At 36.9% G+C, this 21,703-nt stretch overlaps 1 protein-coding gene across 5 annotated transcripts in view; it reads right to left on the bottom strand.

The window, feature by feature from the left end:
* The window catches only part of LAMA2 (laminin subunit alpha 2), a 517,841-nt gene that overhangs the window by 23,296 nt on the left and 472,842 nt on the right, over positions 1-21,703 (bottom strand). For all 5 annotated transcript variants that reach the window (XM_045842659.1, XM_045842661.1, XM_045842662.1 and 2 more), the window contains 7 exons: positions 21,105-21,267; positions 20,290-20,434; positions 13,202-13,340; positions 11,171-11,182; positions 8,247-8,367; positions 5,632-5,808; positions 2,162-2,310 (listed from right to left, as the gene is read on the bottom strand). In XM_045842659.1, coding sequence (XP_045698615.1) covers positions 2,162-2,310; positions 5,632-5,808; positions 8,247-8,367; positions 11,171-11,182; positions 13,202-13,340; positions 20,290-20,434; positions 21,105-21,267 — 906 coding nt within the window. The remainder of the gene's footprint in view (positions 1-2,161; positions 2,311-5,631; positions 5,809-8,246; positions 8,368-11,170; positions 11,183-13,201; positions 13,341-20,289; positions 20,435-21,104; positions 21,268-21,703) is intronic.

The following is a 21,703-nucleotide window of genomic DNA, read 5'->3' as shown; positions in this document are numbered from 1 at the left end:
TTGGCAAAAATCTAATAATTTTGTGATATGATATTAAAATTACCATCTTATCTAGGGTTTTAGGAAAAGAAATGATAATTGACATTTATGGCCTGAAAAGTGTTGGAAGAAAGCAAATGTTTCCAAAGTAATAAGAGTATCATAATCAACACAAAGCAGTACAAATCTCTGAGGTCACAAAAGCAGAGTACAAATAAATAGTTGGCCAGTACAGATGGAGGTGTTAATGTCATATGTACATACATACATACATACATACATACATGAATTTAATTCCTGACTGTATTATTTACTAGATATGTGATTTTGAGCAAGTTAGTTAATAATTCCTCATCCATGGAGAAGAAATATTAATACATGTCTCACATACATTAAACAATTAAAGGACATAATTTTTGTCTACTCTTTGACACAGAGCATGCCATAGAATAGGCGTGAAGCATTAAAAATGTTTGTAGGTGAAGTTCTTAGGGTCGTTAGCAATCTCCAGTTAATCAGTTAATTGTAGCACTCGCTTAAAGGACAGGTGATGATTGTTTTTGACCTCAGAGTGCTGAGTGAGACATTATGACAGCAAATGTGTTCTTCCTATGCCAGAGGGTTCAGTGACTGCACTAATATGTCCAATACATTATCCTTTAATTAACAGCAAATGGCAAAACTGTTTGTTTATATATCCAATTAACTGAATGATCAGTTTTCAGTGATGTACTATACACTGAGCTTAATCAAATAAAGGTTGAATTGATGGCCAACAGCTGTGAAGTTGGCATAATCAAATGCCCTTCTTGAAGAAACACCTGTTAAAAGGACAGCTTAGCGCAACATTGTAATGCACTTGGGAATGTCTGGTGTACGAGATATGTAAAATCAGTACTTTAGAGCATCCCCAAATGAGAAAATTCAGTTTGCATTTCTCCTTAGAGACCGTGACTGTAATATCTGGCTATTAGATTAGTAAAAGTTCTACTTTGTCCAAATATTGATCTCTCGTTTGCCTTAATCATGGTTCCTAAACATCCCAGTCAGTAGACACTCTGCACGCATGCCTACTATCGATTCAGCTCACAACCTAAGGCTCTACATAATAATGAAAAAATGAGCCAAGGAAAGCTTTATCATTTACTTAGAAGAGAAGGAATTCTGTGTACTTATCTAAGCTGTTATCCACAAAGAGGATAATCAGAAAATGTAGGTCTTTGATTATAGAATAGTGTCTTCTTACTTGAACTAACGCTACACGTGCATACTGTTGCTGTATCTAAAACTGTTCTCTGTGTTCTGAGGTTTCATCAGATTTGATTTACAGTTCTTTTCTGTGTTTTCATTCTCACAAATGGATTGCTGGTTTGAAAATCTGATGTCTCTGGGCTTCTATATTCCTTTCCTCTAATTTTCCTGTTAAACAAATCACCACTCTGAGTTGACATACAACATTTGGATGAAAAAATACAGATGACTTCCCCAATAAAGTAAGTACTAAGCTTTCCAAAGAAACGAGAGACCAGCATATAGCACTGTTCTGTCCAGTCCCCTGACTCAGGGCTGGGAAGCAGGTGCTCTCGCAAGCCTGCCTCCATGCACTGATGGTGGGACGGCAGCCTTTCTCTTCGGTCCCTCAACTCCACTCCCTCATGAAGCCACACTGCAGGGACCCTACACACCCTGGAGGGGGTCAGGGGTGAGGCACATGTGGAACACTGCTCAGTAGGCCCTGCAGCTGCTGCACGTTCTGTATCTGTGGCAGGTTTCTAAGCAGCTGCCATAACTGCTTTGGAACCTGAATGAAAGAGCGGCTGCCAAAGGCTGCTGGCTCCGGCTGAGCTACTCTGTGTGTTTCATTGTGTGCATACCTTATTTGAGAAGGGAACATTTGAGAGGTGCAGAGGGAGGATTTTCTTATCTATAGCTTCAGAAGATACATTTGCTTTTTCCCAAGGTGGAGAGGGGAATGGCACAGAATAAAAATGTTAAGAGTAGAACTCCTAAGGGCCAAGGTAAACGAGTACAAAATGAAGTACAAAATGTAAAGAAGAAATTAAGCTACTTGATAGTTTGGCAATGCATCCTATGTCCATACACACAGAAGCCCAGCCAGAGACTAATGCTGCAGAGGAGTTCATGTTAGTTACCACAGGAGGTTCTCTAGGGCTATCGTTACCCTCTAGTTCTCTCCACATGAACGGAATGTTCTCTCCCATCGTGAAACAGACTCGGCTCTGGTTTGATGACAATTTTCCTCATTGTTCGTGCACCTGTGGAGAGATGTACTTCCAGACGGCCCTTGTTCAGGAATATCGCATAATAGGCCTGGAATAGCAAATGGTCATTCAAGATTAAAGAGGAATCTCATCCATGACTTAGCATTAGAGTTCTCTGACAGAACCATAGATTCATCTGCTAGGAAATCTTACTGGAGAAGTTAAGATTCAATATTTTCTTAAACACAGTATTTAAAGCAGCTGGAAATAGTTTTTTAATCATTCACCATTTCTGCCCGTTAGTTCATATGGAAAGTGGGTGTAATAATATAGCAGTCTCTGCAGAGCAGATTTGCGATGCTGAAGGTAACAGCTATGCTTGCATTGAGTCTCTAACTCATAAAACCCTCCGGGGAACAAAGGGTGTTAACAAAAATCCCTTTTCCTTATATTCACAAGTGGACAGCCAGCTTCTAGAAATCAGGTGTGACTCCCAACCTCATGGCATTTTGAATGTTTAGACTTCAGTTTGTTCTCTGAGCTGGTGGAAAAGATTGCTATCACCAATCTGTAACTTGTCTCCCTCATTCAGAAAGAAGGAAGACAATTTTTTATCCACAAACATGCCTGCTTTCTTCTTGCTACTGTTACTATAGCAACCAGTATGGCTTTGAGATCAGATCAGGCACCCCACGGAGCTTGAATGCAGTCCGCGTCCCCAGAGCTGATTCCACGTGTGTGCCCTTTCTCGTGGAGCATGGGCGCACTTGCTACACAGTGATCACTTGGTCCTCCACGCGCCACCTGTGGCGGTGGCAATCATTCAGTCAAACATCGTGTCTCCACCGAATCGTCTCTATAGCTGTGTGTCCAACACAAAATGTCCAGAGGATGAGATCAGTACTCACCATCCATCAAAGAAAGGGGCCACTGCAAACTACTCACTCAATTAAAACTTTCTTAGCTGATTGATTGTTTGGTGTCTCAAACCCCATTAGCAGAATATAGTCACAAAAAGCCCTATGGGTATCAAAACTGTTAGCTTAGAAAAAAAATAAAATATGTCAATGTAACCAGCATTGATTCTATGATAGGCATGAACTATTTAACATTGATTTCTCTTTCAGATAGAATTTATTATGAGGTTTTTAATAGCTAAATGTACGTTGTCATTAAAATGTTGAAACGTAATTTTTAATTTACTTTCTACTATAGTACTTAATATTGTCTCATTTTAATTGTTTTAATAGAATCATGTTCTATTTTAAGTATTATCTTGAAAGCTGGTGATTCAAGTCCATTTATTTAGTCCTGATGAGGAGCAATTTGAGCCAATAAGTTGGTGCTTAACTATTTGATCAATATCCTTCAGTGGAAATGTATTTCAGAATGTTTGATCTGGTTCTCTTGTTATAACTAGTTGATGATTTGGAACAGTGAGAGAAGAATTTTACTTTTCAGGATTAAAAGAGAAAGAATTTGAGTACATTTATATTTTTATATATTTAGTGCTTATGTACAGTAAGGAATTAGATAGAATAACACTTTTTTTTCTTCCTTTACTTTTAGAAAACTATTTTTATTATGACCATGTGATAGATTTCTCATAATGTAAGGGACATACAGCACAATTTGCAATTTAGCGAATACCTGAAACCCACCATTTAGGTTAAAAAGCAATACTTCTGCATCTCCTCTGAGTTTCTCCCCAGCCCCATCCCTCAGCTTCCCCATTTCAGAGGTAACCACTAATGTGAATTTTATTTCCTTGCTTTTTTAAAAATTGGTATTATTATTATTTGGCTTAAACAATAGAAATTCATTTTCTCATAGTTCTAGAGGCTGGAAGTCAGAGACCGTGGTGCCAGCACGGTCAGGTGGTAGTGAGAACCCTCTTCCTGGCTTGCAGATGGTCGCCTTCTCTTTGGGTTCTCCCAGGGCCTCAGCCGGGCACCTGTATTCTCTCAGTACAGGTGCCCAGGAGAGGGCGTCTCTCTCTTCCTCTTCTTTGCCTTTAACTGAGGTGTAGTTGACATACAACATTATATTTGTTTAAGGCACACAACATAATGATTTCATATTTCTCTATTACCATGAAAAGATGACCATGGCAAGTCTAGTTAACATTAATCACCATATAGAGTTACAGAATTTCTCCCTGTGTGTGTTGAGAACTTTTAAGATCTACTCTCTTACTAACTTTCGAATATGCAGCACAGTGTTACTCACTACACTTGCCATGCTGTACATTACATCCCCGTGACTTACTTGATTCATAACTGGGAGTTCGTACCTCGGAACCCCCTTCACCCGTTTCACCTGCTCTCCACCCCTGCCTCTGGCAAACACCAACCTGTTCTCTGTATCTATGAGTTTTTGTGTTGATTTTTTTTTTTGGATTCAACCTGTAAATGAGGTAATATATTTGTCTTTCTTATTTCTTAGCATAATGTTCTCAAGGTCCATCCATGTTGTTATAAATGACAAAATCTCATCCTTCTTATGGCTGAATAATATTCTTGGGAATGACTATATATATGTACATAATGGGTATATATATAATAGGAATATCTACATATATAAAATAAGAATACATATATGAGGTCTGTCTGGAAAAAGTGCAGTCATTATTAACATGATGAGAATGCTTTACATGACATCAGTGTAACCTGGCAGCCAAGGACAGTGGACTGTAATGTGCATGCGTGGACAATGATGACTTCACTGTGCTACACAGTGGGGACAATAGTTGCCATTTAAAAAAATATGATTAAAAGTAGTGAAGGAATATCAAGAGAGTAAGGATTTATGGTGCGTAGATTTGGGCAACTAAGAGGTAGCTTTTAACAGAATCAGATGCTGGGGTGTATGGAAATTGAAGCTTACAACCTCACAGGCAGACGCTGTGTAATGTCATGAGGGAGACTGAGCACGGACTGTGTCCAGGCCTGGTTTGGCTGTGCTCTGTTTGCGTCTCCTACCTCAGGTCATCCTCTGCCTTCTCTGCATCCAAAGAGGGTGGAGCAGGTCAGGCTCCAACAGAATGCATTGTGTTGGCTAAGGATACTGGGGAACTGATCCTAGAAGAAATTTAAATGGAAGGGACCCTAGGTAGATAAGGAACTGGACTTAGAGAAAAGAGATTAATATAATTTAAATATATTTTCAGTTGTTTCTCTTTATATGCACATGATAAACCCATATGAAACACAGCTGCAAATATTACAAGTGTGAATGCACCTGGAATTGACCAACAGGAAAATCTTAGTGGAGATAATTGTCCTAAGAAGATGATAATGGAAATAAAGAATGCAAATCTAAGAATATAAGAGCAATTTATAGACCCTCAATGCCTCACCAAGCTCTTTATAAATGGATTGTTTTATATCCACATTAGGTAAAATGCATTACTGACTAGGTGTGAGAATACCTGTCCAGTTTGCCTTCGTTTTCTTCGAGGGGGCACCGGTGTCCCTCCACTGCCCAAGAGAATGATCCCGGACTCGTTTTTAGTGCTGAAGGACAGGTTGATTTCTGTTCCCACATCAATCGGTACAGGGGCCAGCTCCACAAAACCAGGCTTGGGGAAGCTAACTGTGTAAACATTCTGTAGCACATAGGAGAGAAGAGAAGAAAACATTAACAATGAAAATTTAAATTAATTTCTCCCTCTCACTCACCCTCCTCAGTGTACTTAACATTACGAAATACATGATAGTTGTTGAAAGCCTGGAAATCCACGGTCACATGCAGAGCTTAAGAACAACCAAAGAAATACCGTTTCAAGCTCTAACTTAAATTTTCTGGGCAGTCTGGGTTAAAATAAAAATTCTGGCCTCTGTTTCTATCTAGAACTTTTGATGTAAAATATGGAAGATTATTATTGGTAGGTAAATTTTCTTTTGGTTTAAATTTATCTTGCTAAATTTCCCTTGAAAACAATTAACCTCATGAATATCATCCGTCAACTATTTTTATATTTTATAGCTGACTCTGACCATGGCCTTGCTCTGTGTTCCTCCTCAGTGATGAACCCCAGGTAACGATGTTCATTGCTATCAAATGTATCAATATGTTCTAGAAGAATTTAAAAAAATGAGATAAAATATAAATGTTAAGAATAAATAAACCAAACATTTCAAAGTACAGTTTTCTTCTCAAAATGAAAATAGTATCATTGACCTTGCTGATTATAAAATTAAAACATTAGCATTTTAGACAGTAACACAGTATGAGAGGGATAAGGTAAAAATCCCAAAGCTGTGTAGGAGAATATAGCTTTTCATCATTCATTCGTTCATTCATTCATCCACTCATGCATTCTTTCATTCACCCACTAATGCATTCATTCATCTTCCACAACTTTGCCCACTTCCTCTCTGCATTTAAACTGAATCATGATAGGCACATTCATTTGTAACTTTTTTTCATTACGTATGTGGAAGATAACTTTCTGTCAGTAAACACAGACCTGGTCATCATCTTTAATGGTAGCAGGACATTCCATTTATGAATGTGCTAGGATTTATTTAAGCCAGTTCATGTAGTTAGCAATTTAGAGTGCTTAAAATGCTCATTTTAAAAGTCCTGGATTTTGCTGGAGTAAAAGTAAGGATCCTTTAATGCAGGGCATCTGTCCCAGTTAAGTGACATAAGTATTGTAAAATATATAATCTATCTTCCATTCCAATTTTCAAATCACAAAGTTTTGGATAATTCAGATAAAACTACTGTGCAGACTTTTCAATACTTATCCACATCAAATTTGTACCTCATATTTTAGTTGCAAAATAATTCCTGGTTACTGAAAAGTGCCTTTACAGAATCATCATTTCCACATACACAAGGCATTCATTTTCTGGACAGTTTCCCATCATCACGTGTATATCTTTTGCATGTGAATGAGAGTTAGCCTTTGGAAGATTAAAACTCCCAGTAAAACTTTCTTTAAGAGCCTAGTATGGATTCTTAGAGATTCAATCCTGTATGTATTTCCTTTTTCCTTATTCCCAGACTTCTCAAGGTGGCTGTCTATGGCTAATCCCAAATCAGAGCCCGTGACTGTGCACAATGAAGACCCTGGAAGTTCTGTTCCAGTCGTTAAGCCTGATGGCTCAGTGGTGGATCCAATTATTCTTTTTCCCTGTTCTCTCTTCATTTTCCATCAAAATGCTTTAAAATAATTTTAATTCGCAGAAGCTTGAATGAATAGTTGCATCATATCAGGGCAATTAAAATTTTATAAGATTGATATACTTAACATTTATTTTTTGGTAAACAATCTCATCACTTTTAGAATTCCCATAAAATTCTTACTAATATTTGCTAATGACTATTGGCTTCTTGCTTATAGATCTTTTAAGAGAGCAGAGCTGGGGCCTATGTTTCTCTCTCCTAGGGTTAGCCCCTATTGACAAATCAGGGCAGAATTGTAAAGTGGAATCAGGGGGCTGCTGGGTTGCTTTGGCAACAAAGAAAAGATGCCGCAGACAGCTGATACCAAGGGGCTTTGCAGTCATGTCAAAGGTAAGACTTTGCCTATGGTTCCCAGTCTTTGCTGTTTTCAAAGACAAGGCAGTTTGACTTCTAAGCTGTAGACAAGATGCTATGCACTAATGATTAGGGTGTAAATTATTACTAGCTCTTTGTGTAAACTAACACATTCCAGAAAAGTTATATATAGTTCATAAAGATAAAATAAATCTAAAAGAGATGACAAATGTGAAGAAAAGGGAAAAGTAGTGTTGGAAAGGCAGAGAAAACCATAAAAGAGATGAATATTAAAAGTACATTCTTTAAAGTACTATACATGTGGGAAATTGGCTCACACTTTGGGGTCTGCATAATACCATTTCCTAAGTTTGGTGGATCACAGGAATTTATAGAAGTGCTTCAATCTTGCTTTATCAGCCACACATAGCCTAGACTAGGGCCAGTAGGGATTTGAAACACATTAACAAGGGACTGGTCTGTGTAAGAGCACCCAAACTAAGTAGGTGACATCCGATGTGAATGTATTCAGGAAGCCAAGATACACTAACCAACCTCCAGCGAACATCCTTTGGTGACGCCAACATAGTCAGGGCTACTGAGTATATTATATGGTGTTCTTGAAATTTCGATGTCTTTGAGGCAGCCAGAATATTTCTTCAAATTTACTTCTGGCCTGTTGAAAAGTTACATGGAAAGCAAAAACAACATTAGTAGGTCAAGGGCAGTGTCGCATCTGTGACTACTGGACACAAGCCACACAGAGCTGACTGACAGACAGGCAGGCACCGTGTCTTGCGCTGTGCACACGTGCGCACATGTCCCCAGCAAACTATGCTTCTCCCATTTTCTACTGCATGGATAAAGTGGATGTTAACACCATCCTGAGAGGGAGCCTTTAGCTAATTAGTCTTCCTGTCCTTTTAAAAAATTACCTTACCCACTGCATTTAAATACTACAAGGTACAGGAAACAACTGACTTCTTTCATTCTTCGTATGCATAAGAAACTGTATTTCTTTTCCCCCCAAAGAGCAGACAGTTGTGGAAGCAGTATAATCAAACCACATCCCCAAAATGTTAAGTAAAATATTGCTCAAAATTTAGGAAGAAAAATCTGGAAACATTTATTTAAAAATAAAATATTTCTGTCATTTTGACATTTTTTTTTTTTTTGGTGGACAGGGGTGTTAGCTAAAGAATAAGATAATATTATATTTCTCTTTAAAGCTTTTTAACTAAAAGCCTAAGAAACATTCTTTTGGATTACATGGTCTTAAAAAAAACATACTTTAAAATTGGATTTACAGATTGACCCCCAAAATTCTTCTTCTATATTGGAGCAATAAGAAAATAAAATAACCGAAGCACAAAACGTACTTCAATTTTTCCAATAAAGTTCAAAATGGATTCTATACCCAGATGACACCTGAATGTTTACTCTTAACTTACTAGTGCTTAAAAAGGGATAAGCGCTCAATAAACAGAAGCTAGCGGTACATTAATAATCAAGAAATTTCCTTGTTTAATCTGCAGCCGTGCTGTCCAATCAAATGTTGGGAGATGATGGACATACCCCTCTGTTCTGCAGTGTTCAGTCAGTAGTTACTAGTCACATGTTGCTTATGCGAATGAGAAACTAATTATCCTTATTTCATTTTATTTATTTTAAAGTTAAAAAGCCACTGTGGTTAGTGGCTACCATATGGAATAGTGCAGGTCTACATTAATAGGAAAAAAACACTATTTTTGCATCTGTAAAAGCTGTCCAACCAATACCAAAATATTATAATTAATAGGATAATAATTAATTCCCTGCACATGGTTCAGTGATGCCAGGATTCCCTTTTCATCTTAACAAAAAGGACATGGGCACAAGGAAAGCAGGCGGGGAGCAACACAGACCCTGGCAGGGTGTGTCAGGTGACCAATGTCGTGCCAGGTATTTGTTCTGTTTTATTTCTCTTTTTTTTACTCTCTCTGGAAGTGCTTTATTTTCTCTGATCATTTCCCCTTGTTCCCAAGGTCTTCTCCTCCTGTTCTGTTAGTTGGTTATTTTGTACAACATGCCCAGCTGGAGGGTGAGGATGTTGCCTGTATTCTTACTGTCGTAAGGGAGGAAAGGGGTCGATTTCTCTTGCAGTGTTCATTGGTTTTCCTCTTTCCCTTTCAGAGGAAGACTGATTTATCACAGTTTTTCAGAGGTCTTATCAATAAGAAAATTACTCCTATAAGTTACATAGTTCATTGTTTCATGGAAATACAAGAACCACTTCAAAATACGATGATTTAGCAAGCTCAATGTTATGACAATCACAGGGGATAAATGATTGCATATGGTGATAAGACTCCTAATGGTAACCACAGGCCTCTGTTTCCTCTGTTTGCCTCAAAGATGAAATGACAGAGCTACAACGTGTCATTCCAGAGTTCTATTAGCACGTATTTCCATTGAACACCAGCCTTGGCCTGTTCACCTTCTCAGCAAACAGCTGGACTGGTCTCACTACTGTATCATGATGAAACAACTTGGGTTGTTTATTTTTATACTTTCATTTCTACATATTCTAGTTTCTGGTATTAAAAGTCTAGTTTTTGCTTAAAACATTCCTTGGATCAGTTCATCTTCATGATCTCCTTTTTAGAAAAATGGCACAGTTCGGCTCTGAAATACCAAAATGCCATACATGAGCCAGCGTGAGTTCTAGCCAGCGTGAGCCAGCCTGCACATCCCTGGGGTTGGATGGGCCACTGACAGGGGTCTAGGGGTCTGCTGCTCACAGTTTTCATGCTAACACCTCTCTGCAAATAAGGATTAAAATGCTCCCGAGAAGCTCCTCTTCACAAACTTCTTCACTATTGATACAACACTTGTAGTCAACAGTATTTCCAGAGATTCTTTTTTATCTGGCTCCCAGGCTAATTCTAAATAAACACTGCAATAAATAAGCAGCTTTGCCAAGAGGTGCAAGGGCCATGTAAACGTTTGCAGATTTGCAGGCTTGCGAAAAGCAACAAGGCAGTGGTAAGCATGTGGAAGCACAGGTTGATTGTTCAGCAGACAGCATGGTACTACAGAGACTAGAGTCTGGGGGTCAAGCCAAGAGAATGGTTTGCTCTCTTCCTGATAACTAGATTCTGCCCATAAATCTGACCAGCTGCCCTTCGCGCGTGTGTTGCTGAGTGTGGGCACCAGGGGGCGCTGTGCGTGGGCGGTGGAACAAATAAGCAGCGCAAATTCGTCGTCTTGGCGGGTAAAACAAGTCCACTTGCAGCCCAGTTGATGATGGGTAAGCAGCAGCGTCTTTGTGAGCAAAGGGCGGCATGAGAACTACCTCAGGATGCATTACTTGCTCATGAAATGACCTATGAATAAAGCTGCAGAGTTGTTGCTCTGATTCCGCACCGCCGCTTTATCTAAAAAGCCACATTTACCCAACCCATGCACTTGAAGGCAGCATGCATAAATTTAAATTTTACCTTGCTTTCATACTAGGTCAAAGAAAAAAGAAAAAAACACAATTTACTTATAATTGCATTTTCATTTAGTAAAATAAACTTCAATTATAAATCTTTCTGAAAAATATCTCACAGGGATTGTTAAAGGAAAGGAATTTAAAAATCATCAGAACAGAAAACAGACATACACCCTTGACCACAGTGTAATTAGAATCTAATATGCTCATTTCTCACACTATTCTCTTGGAAAATTTGTATTTTGGAATATGAGTTTTTAAAGTACTCAGTCTTATGAATAGAAAAATGCATAATGTTGCTATGCTGTAGTATTTATGAGTAGTATATAAATATTGTCTCTTCAAAACTTGAACTTAACATATGTAAAAAATAATTCATGTTTAGCACATCTTTTAACTTTAATATATTAAGATCCTGTCTGTGGGCAAAATGACACCTAACTATGAATGCATGACTCCTTGATTAGTCACAAATGTATGTCTACAGATTGTTCTGAAATAATGTGCCATGCCATGGAAATATTATATTTATGACTGCCGTATTGTGAAAGTAAAAACATTTTAGTAATAGAGACTCATTAGTTATGTAGTCTGGAAACTAACACCTACTCATCTCAATAAAACTCACATATACATCTTTGCAGATAATTCTTAAGAATCACTTCATGGTACTTTAAAGCAAGTCTTTACTAGAATAAATGAAGCTATGTTTGGATAGCCTTATTCTGACTACGTATATTTAATTCACTCATCTAGAATTTATGATCTTGCAAAGTAAATCTTTGATCTGAACAACTGCTGGATCCCTAGTATTTATCTAGTTGCCTGAGCGGATGCTTAACAAACACTTGTTGAATGATGGGAACTATGCCACTACTTGAATACATTTGATCTGCAATGATTTTTCTGATGAGGCATTTTAATCTATATTTCTGACACAAAAACCTTATACTGTAGACAAATGCAGAACCAGTTTATTTGCACCACAAAGCTTATCAAGTTATACCCTTGAAAGACTGGATAATTACACAGTTATCTGGTCTGTGGGTTTAGATATGGAGAGAAGTCTGCATGCCAGGTGTCACAAAAAGAGACCGAAGTTCCATTGCCCATTTGGACAATATGGGAATAATTCATCACCATACATTTCAGTTATTCTTAGATTATTCCAAATGTAACATGTCTTTTTAGAGTAGTAACATGTAAACAGGACTTTTTTAACCATTAAAAACTAACTAAACAAAACAATACAAAAATTAAAAGCATGGTAGTTTGTATTTGTAGTAAATGGTTTAACCATACCAATTCACCCCATTTTAATTAAATTCAATGAACATTTATTAAGCACCAACTACTCTATAACTTTTATTTCTTATGTTTTTATAACAAGCAGTAAGCTAAATACCATGTGAAATACTTTCTAACCTTTTTTAGTTACTTGTATTTATTTTTTGAACTAATCAAATTATGAGATCAATACATCTTCCCATCCCACAATCTAAAAAACATGTGAAATTAAAAAAAATATTGGCATGGCATGAGGATAACTAATATAGCTTTAACATTAGGCATATGGGAAAGTCCAATTCCCATTATCATGCTAATGCTTAGTAATAAAATAGGTTCTGCTCACAGCATCCTGGAACACTGACTAATTTTCAGAACACTAAGCAATGTCAGCGTCATTATCTCCAGTGAATGTGCAAGGAGAACAGCAATTACAAGATCCACATTCAACTGTAGTCTCCACCGTTAATTACTTCTATGATTCTTTTCATCAGGTGGATGGATGGAAAAGAGTTATTCTCATCTGTCTCTTTAACAAAGATAGCAAGTTAATCCTCTGGTTTCTAAATCCTGGTGTTCTAACATGCAAGATGATTTTTTTATTACACCTTTCTGCAATTAAAGGTTATATGATATTACAGAAAAAAAATTATATGATATTCCTGTTGTAATTAAACTGCAGAGCTTCAGTCAGCATAGTGGCCACTTAATTAAAACTTAATCTAGCTCTGAATAAATACTAAATTACCTCAAGTTTCTCAGTGTTGGCAGACCACCAAAATATATTTTGTCATCTGCTTTCAAGTCAAGACCAAAATTATTTCCAGGAGATGAAGTTGCTATGTTCTCCTCCTGGTTAGTGTCTATATCTATAATTGATATGTTGGCTGTAAAAGAGAGAAGAAATTTAACATTTTATTTGAGCAATACCAACCACATCTATATCACTGCTGTTACTGCAAGATAAATTTACTTTATTTCTCAGATTAACATTGACTTTCTTAAGCACTTTTACCATATACAGCTATTTAATAATTACAGAAACGAAAACATCAATGAAATACATTATTAAACTATTCACAAAAAGAGGGTGAAAATGACATCATGAACACAAATGAAGGCAAACCAATCAATAAAAGGAAGAAGTTCTGATAGGTGAATGTCAAAGAAACATTTGACAGTTTTCTGTAGTAGAGATAAGTAGTTAAAAAAAAGATAATTAACTAATAAAGATAACTAAATAAAGATAATTAGATAGTAAGGTAACTATCTAATTAGGAGTTAGATTATTAATATACTGAATCTGTGGCTCCTTCTGTACACTTCAGTATCCGCAGGAGTGCTGGGGCTTTGACTCACCCACAAGTAATGTGGGTGGGACAGTTGTGCACCAAAGTGTTTGGTTTGCAAGATGATGGGGTCCACACCCATTGTAAATTACATTTTAGATGAAGGGTGCTGAGTGTTGTGAGAGAGGTACAGTCTTCATGCCTTATTGCTTTCTCTCAGGTCTTAGAGGTGTTTCAAATATGATGAGTACAAAAATTCAGAAATAGAAAAAGGGAAAAAGAGGCACTTCCCTGTTGAAACTGCTTTCTTCAGCAAGTGGAAAAAAAAATCCCTTCTCTCATTGATTTTCCCCCATTATTCTGAAGAGTCAAGCCAGGCTTTCTCTGAATGATGTGCTTCTCACCATAATATTTGTTTAGGCCCAGACTTTAAATGCTTCATGTACCGTATTTTGGCCCCTTGATGCATATTGATACATTAGTTTATTAACGTGACAGGTTTGGCCTCCAAATCTTTGCTTGGTATAGGATCTGAATTAGCAAGGGTCTGAAAATGGCCATTTGAACCAGATGGATTATAATGGTATTTCTAAATGTTTATTCTTTGGAAAGCTAGTTTCTTGAATGTTCCTAGTTCAAGTAAATATAATGAACACTGGGTTAAGAAAAATAAACATATATCTTAGTTTTATGACCACCCAGATCTCTCAGTGTGCTGATATGAAACATAATGCTCCAGCAGGGACATGCAGCCAGAAGTATTTGCTACATTTATTTGACCATGGACTATTTTTACTTTCCCTCAACACATCATCTTTTAGAATACTGTTATTTGGAAGACAAAGTATTACACTCCAAAATTCCATTGTAATCTGTCGCCCTTCAATTCCAAATGGAAGTCTCTTCATAAAACCAAGCACAATTGCCTTTAAAAATGACCAAAATAAAATACCCAAACTTTATTAAGACCTCATATCCTCAAAGCAGAGTTTTGTAAAATCATACAGACAACAAAAAACCCTAAACAATAATTGTCTTATTAAAAATATTTAGCAAATTATGATTTTAAAATCTAATTACTATTATATACATAGTCACTTCACACACATATATTTTTGACCTGACTGGTTGCTAAAATAAAAAAAAATTAAAACACTGTTTTCAAGACTTTCTCATACATATTCCTTTTTATTCAGATCTACAAAGTTTTCATTTGGGGCTGTTGCCTGGAACACAAAGATAGCCTCTTTCTACAGACAGACCAGGTACATATTTTAATGGTGTCTGTGAAAATGAGATTCTGCCTCTATCTCAGACAAGCCAGTGACTGGAGGTAGTTTTCCTTCTTATCCCTGAGTGAATGCATACATTTTTAGAAGTCATTCTAAGAAGAACTGGTTAAAGAGCAGAAACACAATAGAATTGAAACTCACTGGCCCAAGCATTAACTCTGGCAGAGAGACATAGGTTGGTATATTTTTACTGATTTAGAGGAAGGGTTCTATCCTTCATGAGGGATAGTGATGAAATGGTTACTGCATTGAAATGCTAACACTTGCGTTTACTTCTTGCCCTACTTCTTTCCCTTACAGAATAGCTATTAACATAAAATTTTAGTGTTGATGAGTTCAGACATCATTTATGGGTAAGCAGGGAAATAAGGGTTTTATTAACTACTAGACACAGAGTAATGGCCTAACTAGCACTTTACAGTCAATGCGGAGTCATTATAAACGAGTTGTTTTTACTTTGGTAATTCCTTCCTTCTCTTTCTGAGTCCATTGGAGGTCCAAATGATCTTTCGAAGTCATACATCTGTCCATCTGAATGCACTTGTGGGACCTGGAGAACTTCTACTGGTAGTGGACTGTGGTTCTATTAAGTGACTCTCAGAGGCAGGGAATGCTACTGAATGAAGGAAGCGTTGAATTTCAACGGACAGTACTTTTACCAACTAGTAGAGAATGATTCACGTAAAACAACTATTCTGGTAGCTGAACAGGAGCAAGGGCCCACCTATCTGCAGCCTTGTTTGAATTCCTGCCCCTATCCTATCCATGGAATCTGATCTTGCTCAAATCCAAGTGACCTCCTCACATCCAACAAACCCAACAGGTCCTCCTGTCCTTAGTCCACATCTCTGCAGCATTTGATATTGTTAAATTTCCTTCCTTCTAGAAAGTTTCTCCTTTTGGCTTCCATAATATCAAACTCTCCAGCTTCTCTGCCATTCATCACCAATGTCAGTCTCCTTCCCAGGCCCTATTTCTTCGAACGCTTCTGAAATGTTTATGTTCTCTAATGTGTCATCTTTGGGCCAATTCTCAGGTTTTAGCTTTCTGGGTACCCTCAAGTTTATATCTGCTTCCCATATGATAACAACTTGTATATATATATATATATGGCCTAAACCTGGTTTTTGCCTAAAAATCCACATTCAACAGGTGAGACAACATCATCTGTATACCTACCTCTTTGGTACTTCAAACTAAACATATTCCAAATCAAAATGACCTTTTCATTCCCAAATATGTATTATTCATTTTATATTGTGGCACTATGGCCACCCCCCCGCCCCTACTTAATCTTGTAAATTATGGTCATCCTGACTTTCTCCCACCATTCCACACATCTAATCAATCAAAAACAGAGCTATTAATTTCGTCTTCTAAATAACTGTAATATCTGTCCTATTTTAAAACAGTTTTACCAAAGTAGAATTGACATGGTATAATTTGTTCATGTTTAAAGTATATAATTTGACAATTTTTTGAATATGTATATCCCTGAAATCATCACAATAAAAAATGAGTGTATCCATCACCCCAAATATTCCCTTATACCTCTTTGTCGTCCTTCCTGTCCCTCTCGACACAACGCCATCCACACGTAGGCTGTGTCTGCTTGCTGTGACTGTAGGTTAGTTTGCATTTTCTATATAATTTTACATTGATGTACTCTTTTTTGTCTGCTTTATGGTTCATCCATATTATGTATACATTAAGTTCATTGTTTTTATTGCTAGATATTATTCCATTGTGTGGGAGTTTGTAGATCCATTCACTTGCTGATGGATGTTTGAGGGTTTTTTCTTTTTAATTTTTTTGAGCATCACAAATAAAGGTACTATGAACATTCTGGTACAATACAAGTCTTTGTATGAATATATGCTTTCATGTGTCCTGGATAATACTTAAGATGGTTCATATGGTAGGTATATATTTAACCTTTTAAGGAACTGCCAACCTGCTTTTAATGTGGCTGTACCACTTTATGTCCTTGTCAATAGTGCATAAGAATTCCAGCTGCTCCACATCCTCGCCAGGCCTGGGTATGTCCAGTCCTGTTTGTTTTAGACATTCTAATAACTGTATAGAGCCATCACACCATGGGTTTATTTTTTATTTCCCTAGTGTCATATCTCCCTGCAACTCTTGTTTGAAGCCATCATTCACCTTCAGCCTGGACTATAATTGGACCTAATTGGTCACTCTGCCTCCAGTTTGATCTACTGAAAATCTACCTTCCTTTTTTCCTCCTTTCTCCATTTATTCTTTACAGCCCCGTTTGTGGAATCATCCTTTACCGTACTGCTTCAATACTGCTGTTGGCTCCAGGGCTCTGGACCATCTTATTCTAGATATGTCAGCTTGGTTTTTCCCATCCTTATTCAGCTACAACTATGGAAAACATGATGACAGTTCCTAATTACTCATCTCTCTCCAGAGCTCTGCTGATCCTCAGATACGCACAACTAACTGCCTGCCCATTTCATTACACAGCTTCCCTAGGCTGTGAAAGATGGTAAGAGTACTACCTGTAACATAACATGTTTAACATAGAACTCAGCATCTCTTCCAGAAAACCTATTCATTTTCCTGTAACCAACAGCTTGGTCAATGGTACAGCCATATTTTTGTTATTTAAACAAAAACAAAACGAACAAAAAGGGAATCATTCTTGATAAATTAACAGCATTCACACTGAGTATATCACACAGCTCTTTAGTTTTAAAATGCTTAATATCTTCCTACTCCATTCTTTCCTCTCCATTCTCCTGGTTTCCTTCTCCTCACTCTTCACCTGCTTTACTGCAGACTGCAGAAGCATCCAAAACTGTCAGGAATCTCTCTGCTGAATTGCTGCTAAAGAAACATTATTAAAGTACAAATCTGATGGTGTGATGGTATCATACCCTTGACTAAAACTCTTAGTACTTCTCTATAGCTTTCACAATAAACTTGAAACTCATTAGTTTATTTTATAAGACCCTTTATGAACTGGCTCTGTATCTCTCTTGCCCTATTTAATAATTTTATATCCACATTCATCCTGTTAGCTTGTGGATTTACTTGTAGTTACTAAAGCATTTCCCAAAATGCGTTCAGTGGAATGCTAATATTGTGGGAATGGAGGGATTCTGGTAATCAAAGATGTTTGAGAAATGTTGGGTTAAACAGAGTTAAATGTTGTTTTGACTATGCAGAGCCTCCAACATGCAATGTGCACTATGTCTCTCTTATATGGGGACAGTATATTGAGCAGTATTCCAATCTGTACAAGCACACAACCAGTTTTTATACAAAAAGGGGTTTCTCTAGGGTTTCGTATTCCAGGGAAAAGCAGTTGGAAAACAATGTATTCTGTATCCTCTCTGAGGCACTCCAGACTCTCACTTTACTTCTCTGAAATGTTAAATGGTGCTCTTCCCTCCAGCGAACTCCTCAATTTCTGATTGCACCTCAGGGGTATTCCCCTGGGCGATGACCTCTCTGCTTGACTTAAATGTCCCTGTCTTCTGAGATTCCTAGCCTGCTAGACATATCTCTAGCAATTAGCTTCCTGTCCAACAACCGTCGATTTGCTTAGCTATTGCCCCATTAGATTAAAAGCTCCTTGAAGTTAAGAAATTGTCATAGACTTTATTTAGTTCCTGCATAGTATTGGATTGGCCAAAAATTCCATGTGTTTTTTTTTTCTATAAAAGACATATGTTTCATTTTGACCAGTAACTTTATTGATTTTAATATTTTGAGTATGTTGATTATCTCCAATGTGGTATAATGTTGATTGTCCTCAATTAATGTCTCATTTGATTGCTATTAACTTCAACTGGTCTACCTGACCATGGAGCACAGTCCAGTGAGAAATCTCCAGAATGAAACTTTGTAAACCACTTTTGACACATTCAATCCATCTCAGCACCTTCTCCATACACTGCACAAATATTTTTTTTGCATTTCAGTTACATTTTTACCTTTCTTGAAATAATAAAGCATGATATACTGAACATGTGTGTTTTCTTCCATCTTCAATATTAAAATGGCTACAGAAAAATTCAACTTTGATAAGTTTTTTTTAAAGCATGCTGATATGACAGCTGTCACAATACAATCTAACAAAATTGTTTCAAATGAAGTTAAAGACAACTGAGCACTACCAGAGCCATCTTACAGAAAAAAGACCAAATGAATTTCTGGCCAGCCCCATACTTAGTAGGTGCTTGACAGGTATTTGTTAAATGCAGGAATGAAGGACGGTGCAACATGCAATGTTACACCTACCATATTTATGGACCATAAGATGCACCTAGGTTTTAGAGGAGGAAAATAGGAAAAAAATTGAAGCGAAAATTGTGGTAAAATATTTAATAACATAAATAACATAATATTTCACCAATATAAATGTAAACAGAATTCAACAGCAGCATTAACAACCATTATTCCTCCCAAATTTGGAGGGGGAGAAATGAATCTTACAGTCCAAAAAATATGGTAAGTTTCCATGAAATGTTACTTTGACATGGTCAAAATTAAGTAGGTCTGATTATATAAACAGAAGTATCAAAGTTTCATTTGCAGATATTAGCAATGTGATAGTACACAGAACTGGGAAACATATACTTAAATAAAAATAGCAGCACACTAAACCTAATGGATTTGGATTTCTGTCTTGGTTGTAACAATGTATGTACACACCTGTGATGTTAAAGTCTACGTTTCCCTTTCTCTAACACCAGAACAAAATACCTGCTGATACGAACCAATTAGATAATGTTTGGAAACAAGTTTTTAAAACGTCTTGTAACCATGAAAATGTTACATTATTCTTAGTCATTTATTTGCACACACAAATTTTTGGCATTTCAAAAAGCAAAGGATGGGTAGCTGTGATCTAACAACCTCTACAACTCTACTTGGGGGGTCTTTCTAAAGGAAATGTCTTAGCAAAGGAAGAAGAAGAAAAAAAGCACACAATCTTTTCAATCCTACTACAGGATATAATTTTACAAGTTGTAAGACAATTTTATGCTTTTAAATTAAGCTCTCAGTTTCAAAAGAAAATGAGAGAGAACCATTTGGCTCTTCAATCAGTCATGTCTAAGCTAGGCCACCTGTAATCTAAGCCAAAGAAATGACTGCACCAATTTCTCACAGAATTTGTGAGTACCTAAAATTACAGACAGGGTCTTCTTCACGATTAGGTACATGAGAGCTTTGGAGAACATGATTATGGCTCACAGTGCATTATTGCTATAGAAACTCACCTTGTTTTTGAATTCTTGAGAGGGTGAATGATTTCCATTTCCCATCATTATGGTTTTGATTGCTGACAACGGAAGCCATTCCTGAACCCAGATCATAGCTGACTTTTATGTGCCCATCAGTGAGCTCTACACTCATGAAATCTTTCTATTAATAGAGTAAAAATACGCCAATGATTACAAACACAGAGATATATGGGTAATCACTTTCTTTGTGGGGTTTATAATAGGGTCTTATAGCTAAATTACTGAATGTATTGATTGGTAATTAAACTCCATTTTGAAAATAGAATTGGTATTACTATTTTGTGAATATTTGTGGGGGTGATAGTATGGTCCAAATGGTCACAACTAAATTACTAAGATGTATCCTTTTATGACAGGAGTATAAAGTGGGTTCTTTTCAAAACATATTAAGCAAATGAAAAAATATGCTCTCTGAAAGAATTTACTAAGAAATATTGACCTGGAAAAAACAGTGAGCATATTTAGAATCATCTTTCAACTTAGGTCTATAGAAGAAGAGTAAGGAAGAAGTTTTGCTCCTTCATGATTCCATACTGGGGTAATCTTTACTGGGTGCTTATCTGAAAGGGTTATATGGGGAGTTATAATGAAAATAAGTAATAATTAAATTATATCTGCAATTAACATTATCCATGAAAATATATATGTGCTATCTGCATCACTCACTCTTGGCTATCACAGACTCTTCAAACAATAATGGACAATTTAACAATAACTAATAATTGTATTAGAATACTAGGGAAAAGAAACAAAAAATTCAATCATGGAAGATAAGCTGTGGGTATCTTTACCAGGTCTTTTGTGGCAAGGTACATCAGGAGTGCACTTGAGGAAAATGTTCGGAACTTGAACATGACTGTGGAGATGTTGGGGTACCAGCGAATGGGGCGGCTGACCATCGCATAGCCTTCTCCATCAAACTGAATTGTCCCCTCGCTGTCTTCCACTTGAGGGCTGAAGAGAGATATTTCACATGAATCAGACGGATACTTGGTCTATCAGTATTCAATACATCAAACTATCTTCTCAGGCTCAGTTGTAAGCTGTTATAGGGCAGAAACAATATCAAATATACCTTCTATACTTACATGTCTCTCTGTCTCCATGGCCACCATCCTAGACTAAGTAACCACCATCTATGATTTGTTCTTCATTAGATGTTAAGTAACTAGGCCCCTGATGTTTTAAATGGTGTATGTTTTACTAAAGTACTTGGTGGATGATTATATTGACATTTAATTATGCCTCAGTGGATTGAACCAGTGGTGTTTTTGAATGGGCTAAAAATGGGCATTATTACATTTCTAATATACACAAAATAACAGTGAGGGGGTTGGATGAAGTGAGTGAAGGTGGTCAAAAAGTACAAACTTGGAGTTGAAAGAAAACA

The sequence above is a fragment of the Phyllostomus hastatus genome, unplaced genomic scaffold (genome assembly GCF_019186645.2).
Source record: "Phyllostomus hastatus isolate PE091 unplaced genomic scaffold, TTU_PhHast_1.1 phas_contig_40, whole genome shotgun sequence".
NCBI classification, from domain to species: Eukaryota; Metazoa; Chordata; class Mammalia; order Chiroptera; family Phyllostomidae; genus Phyllostomus; species Phyllostomus hastatus.
This window is presented reverse-complemented; position numbering and strand designations above follow the sequence as displayed.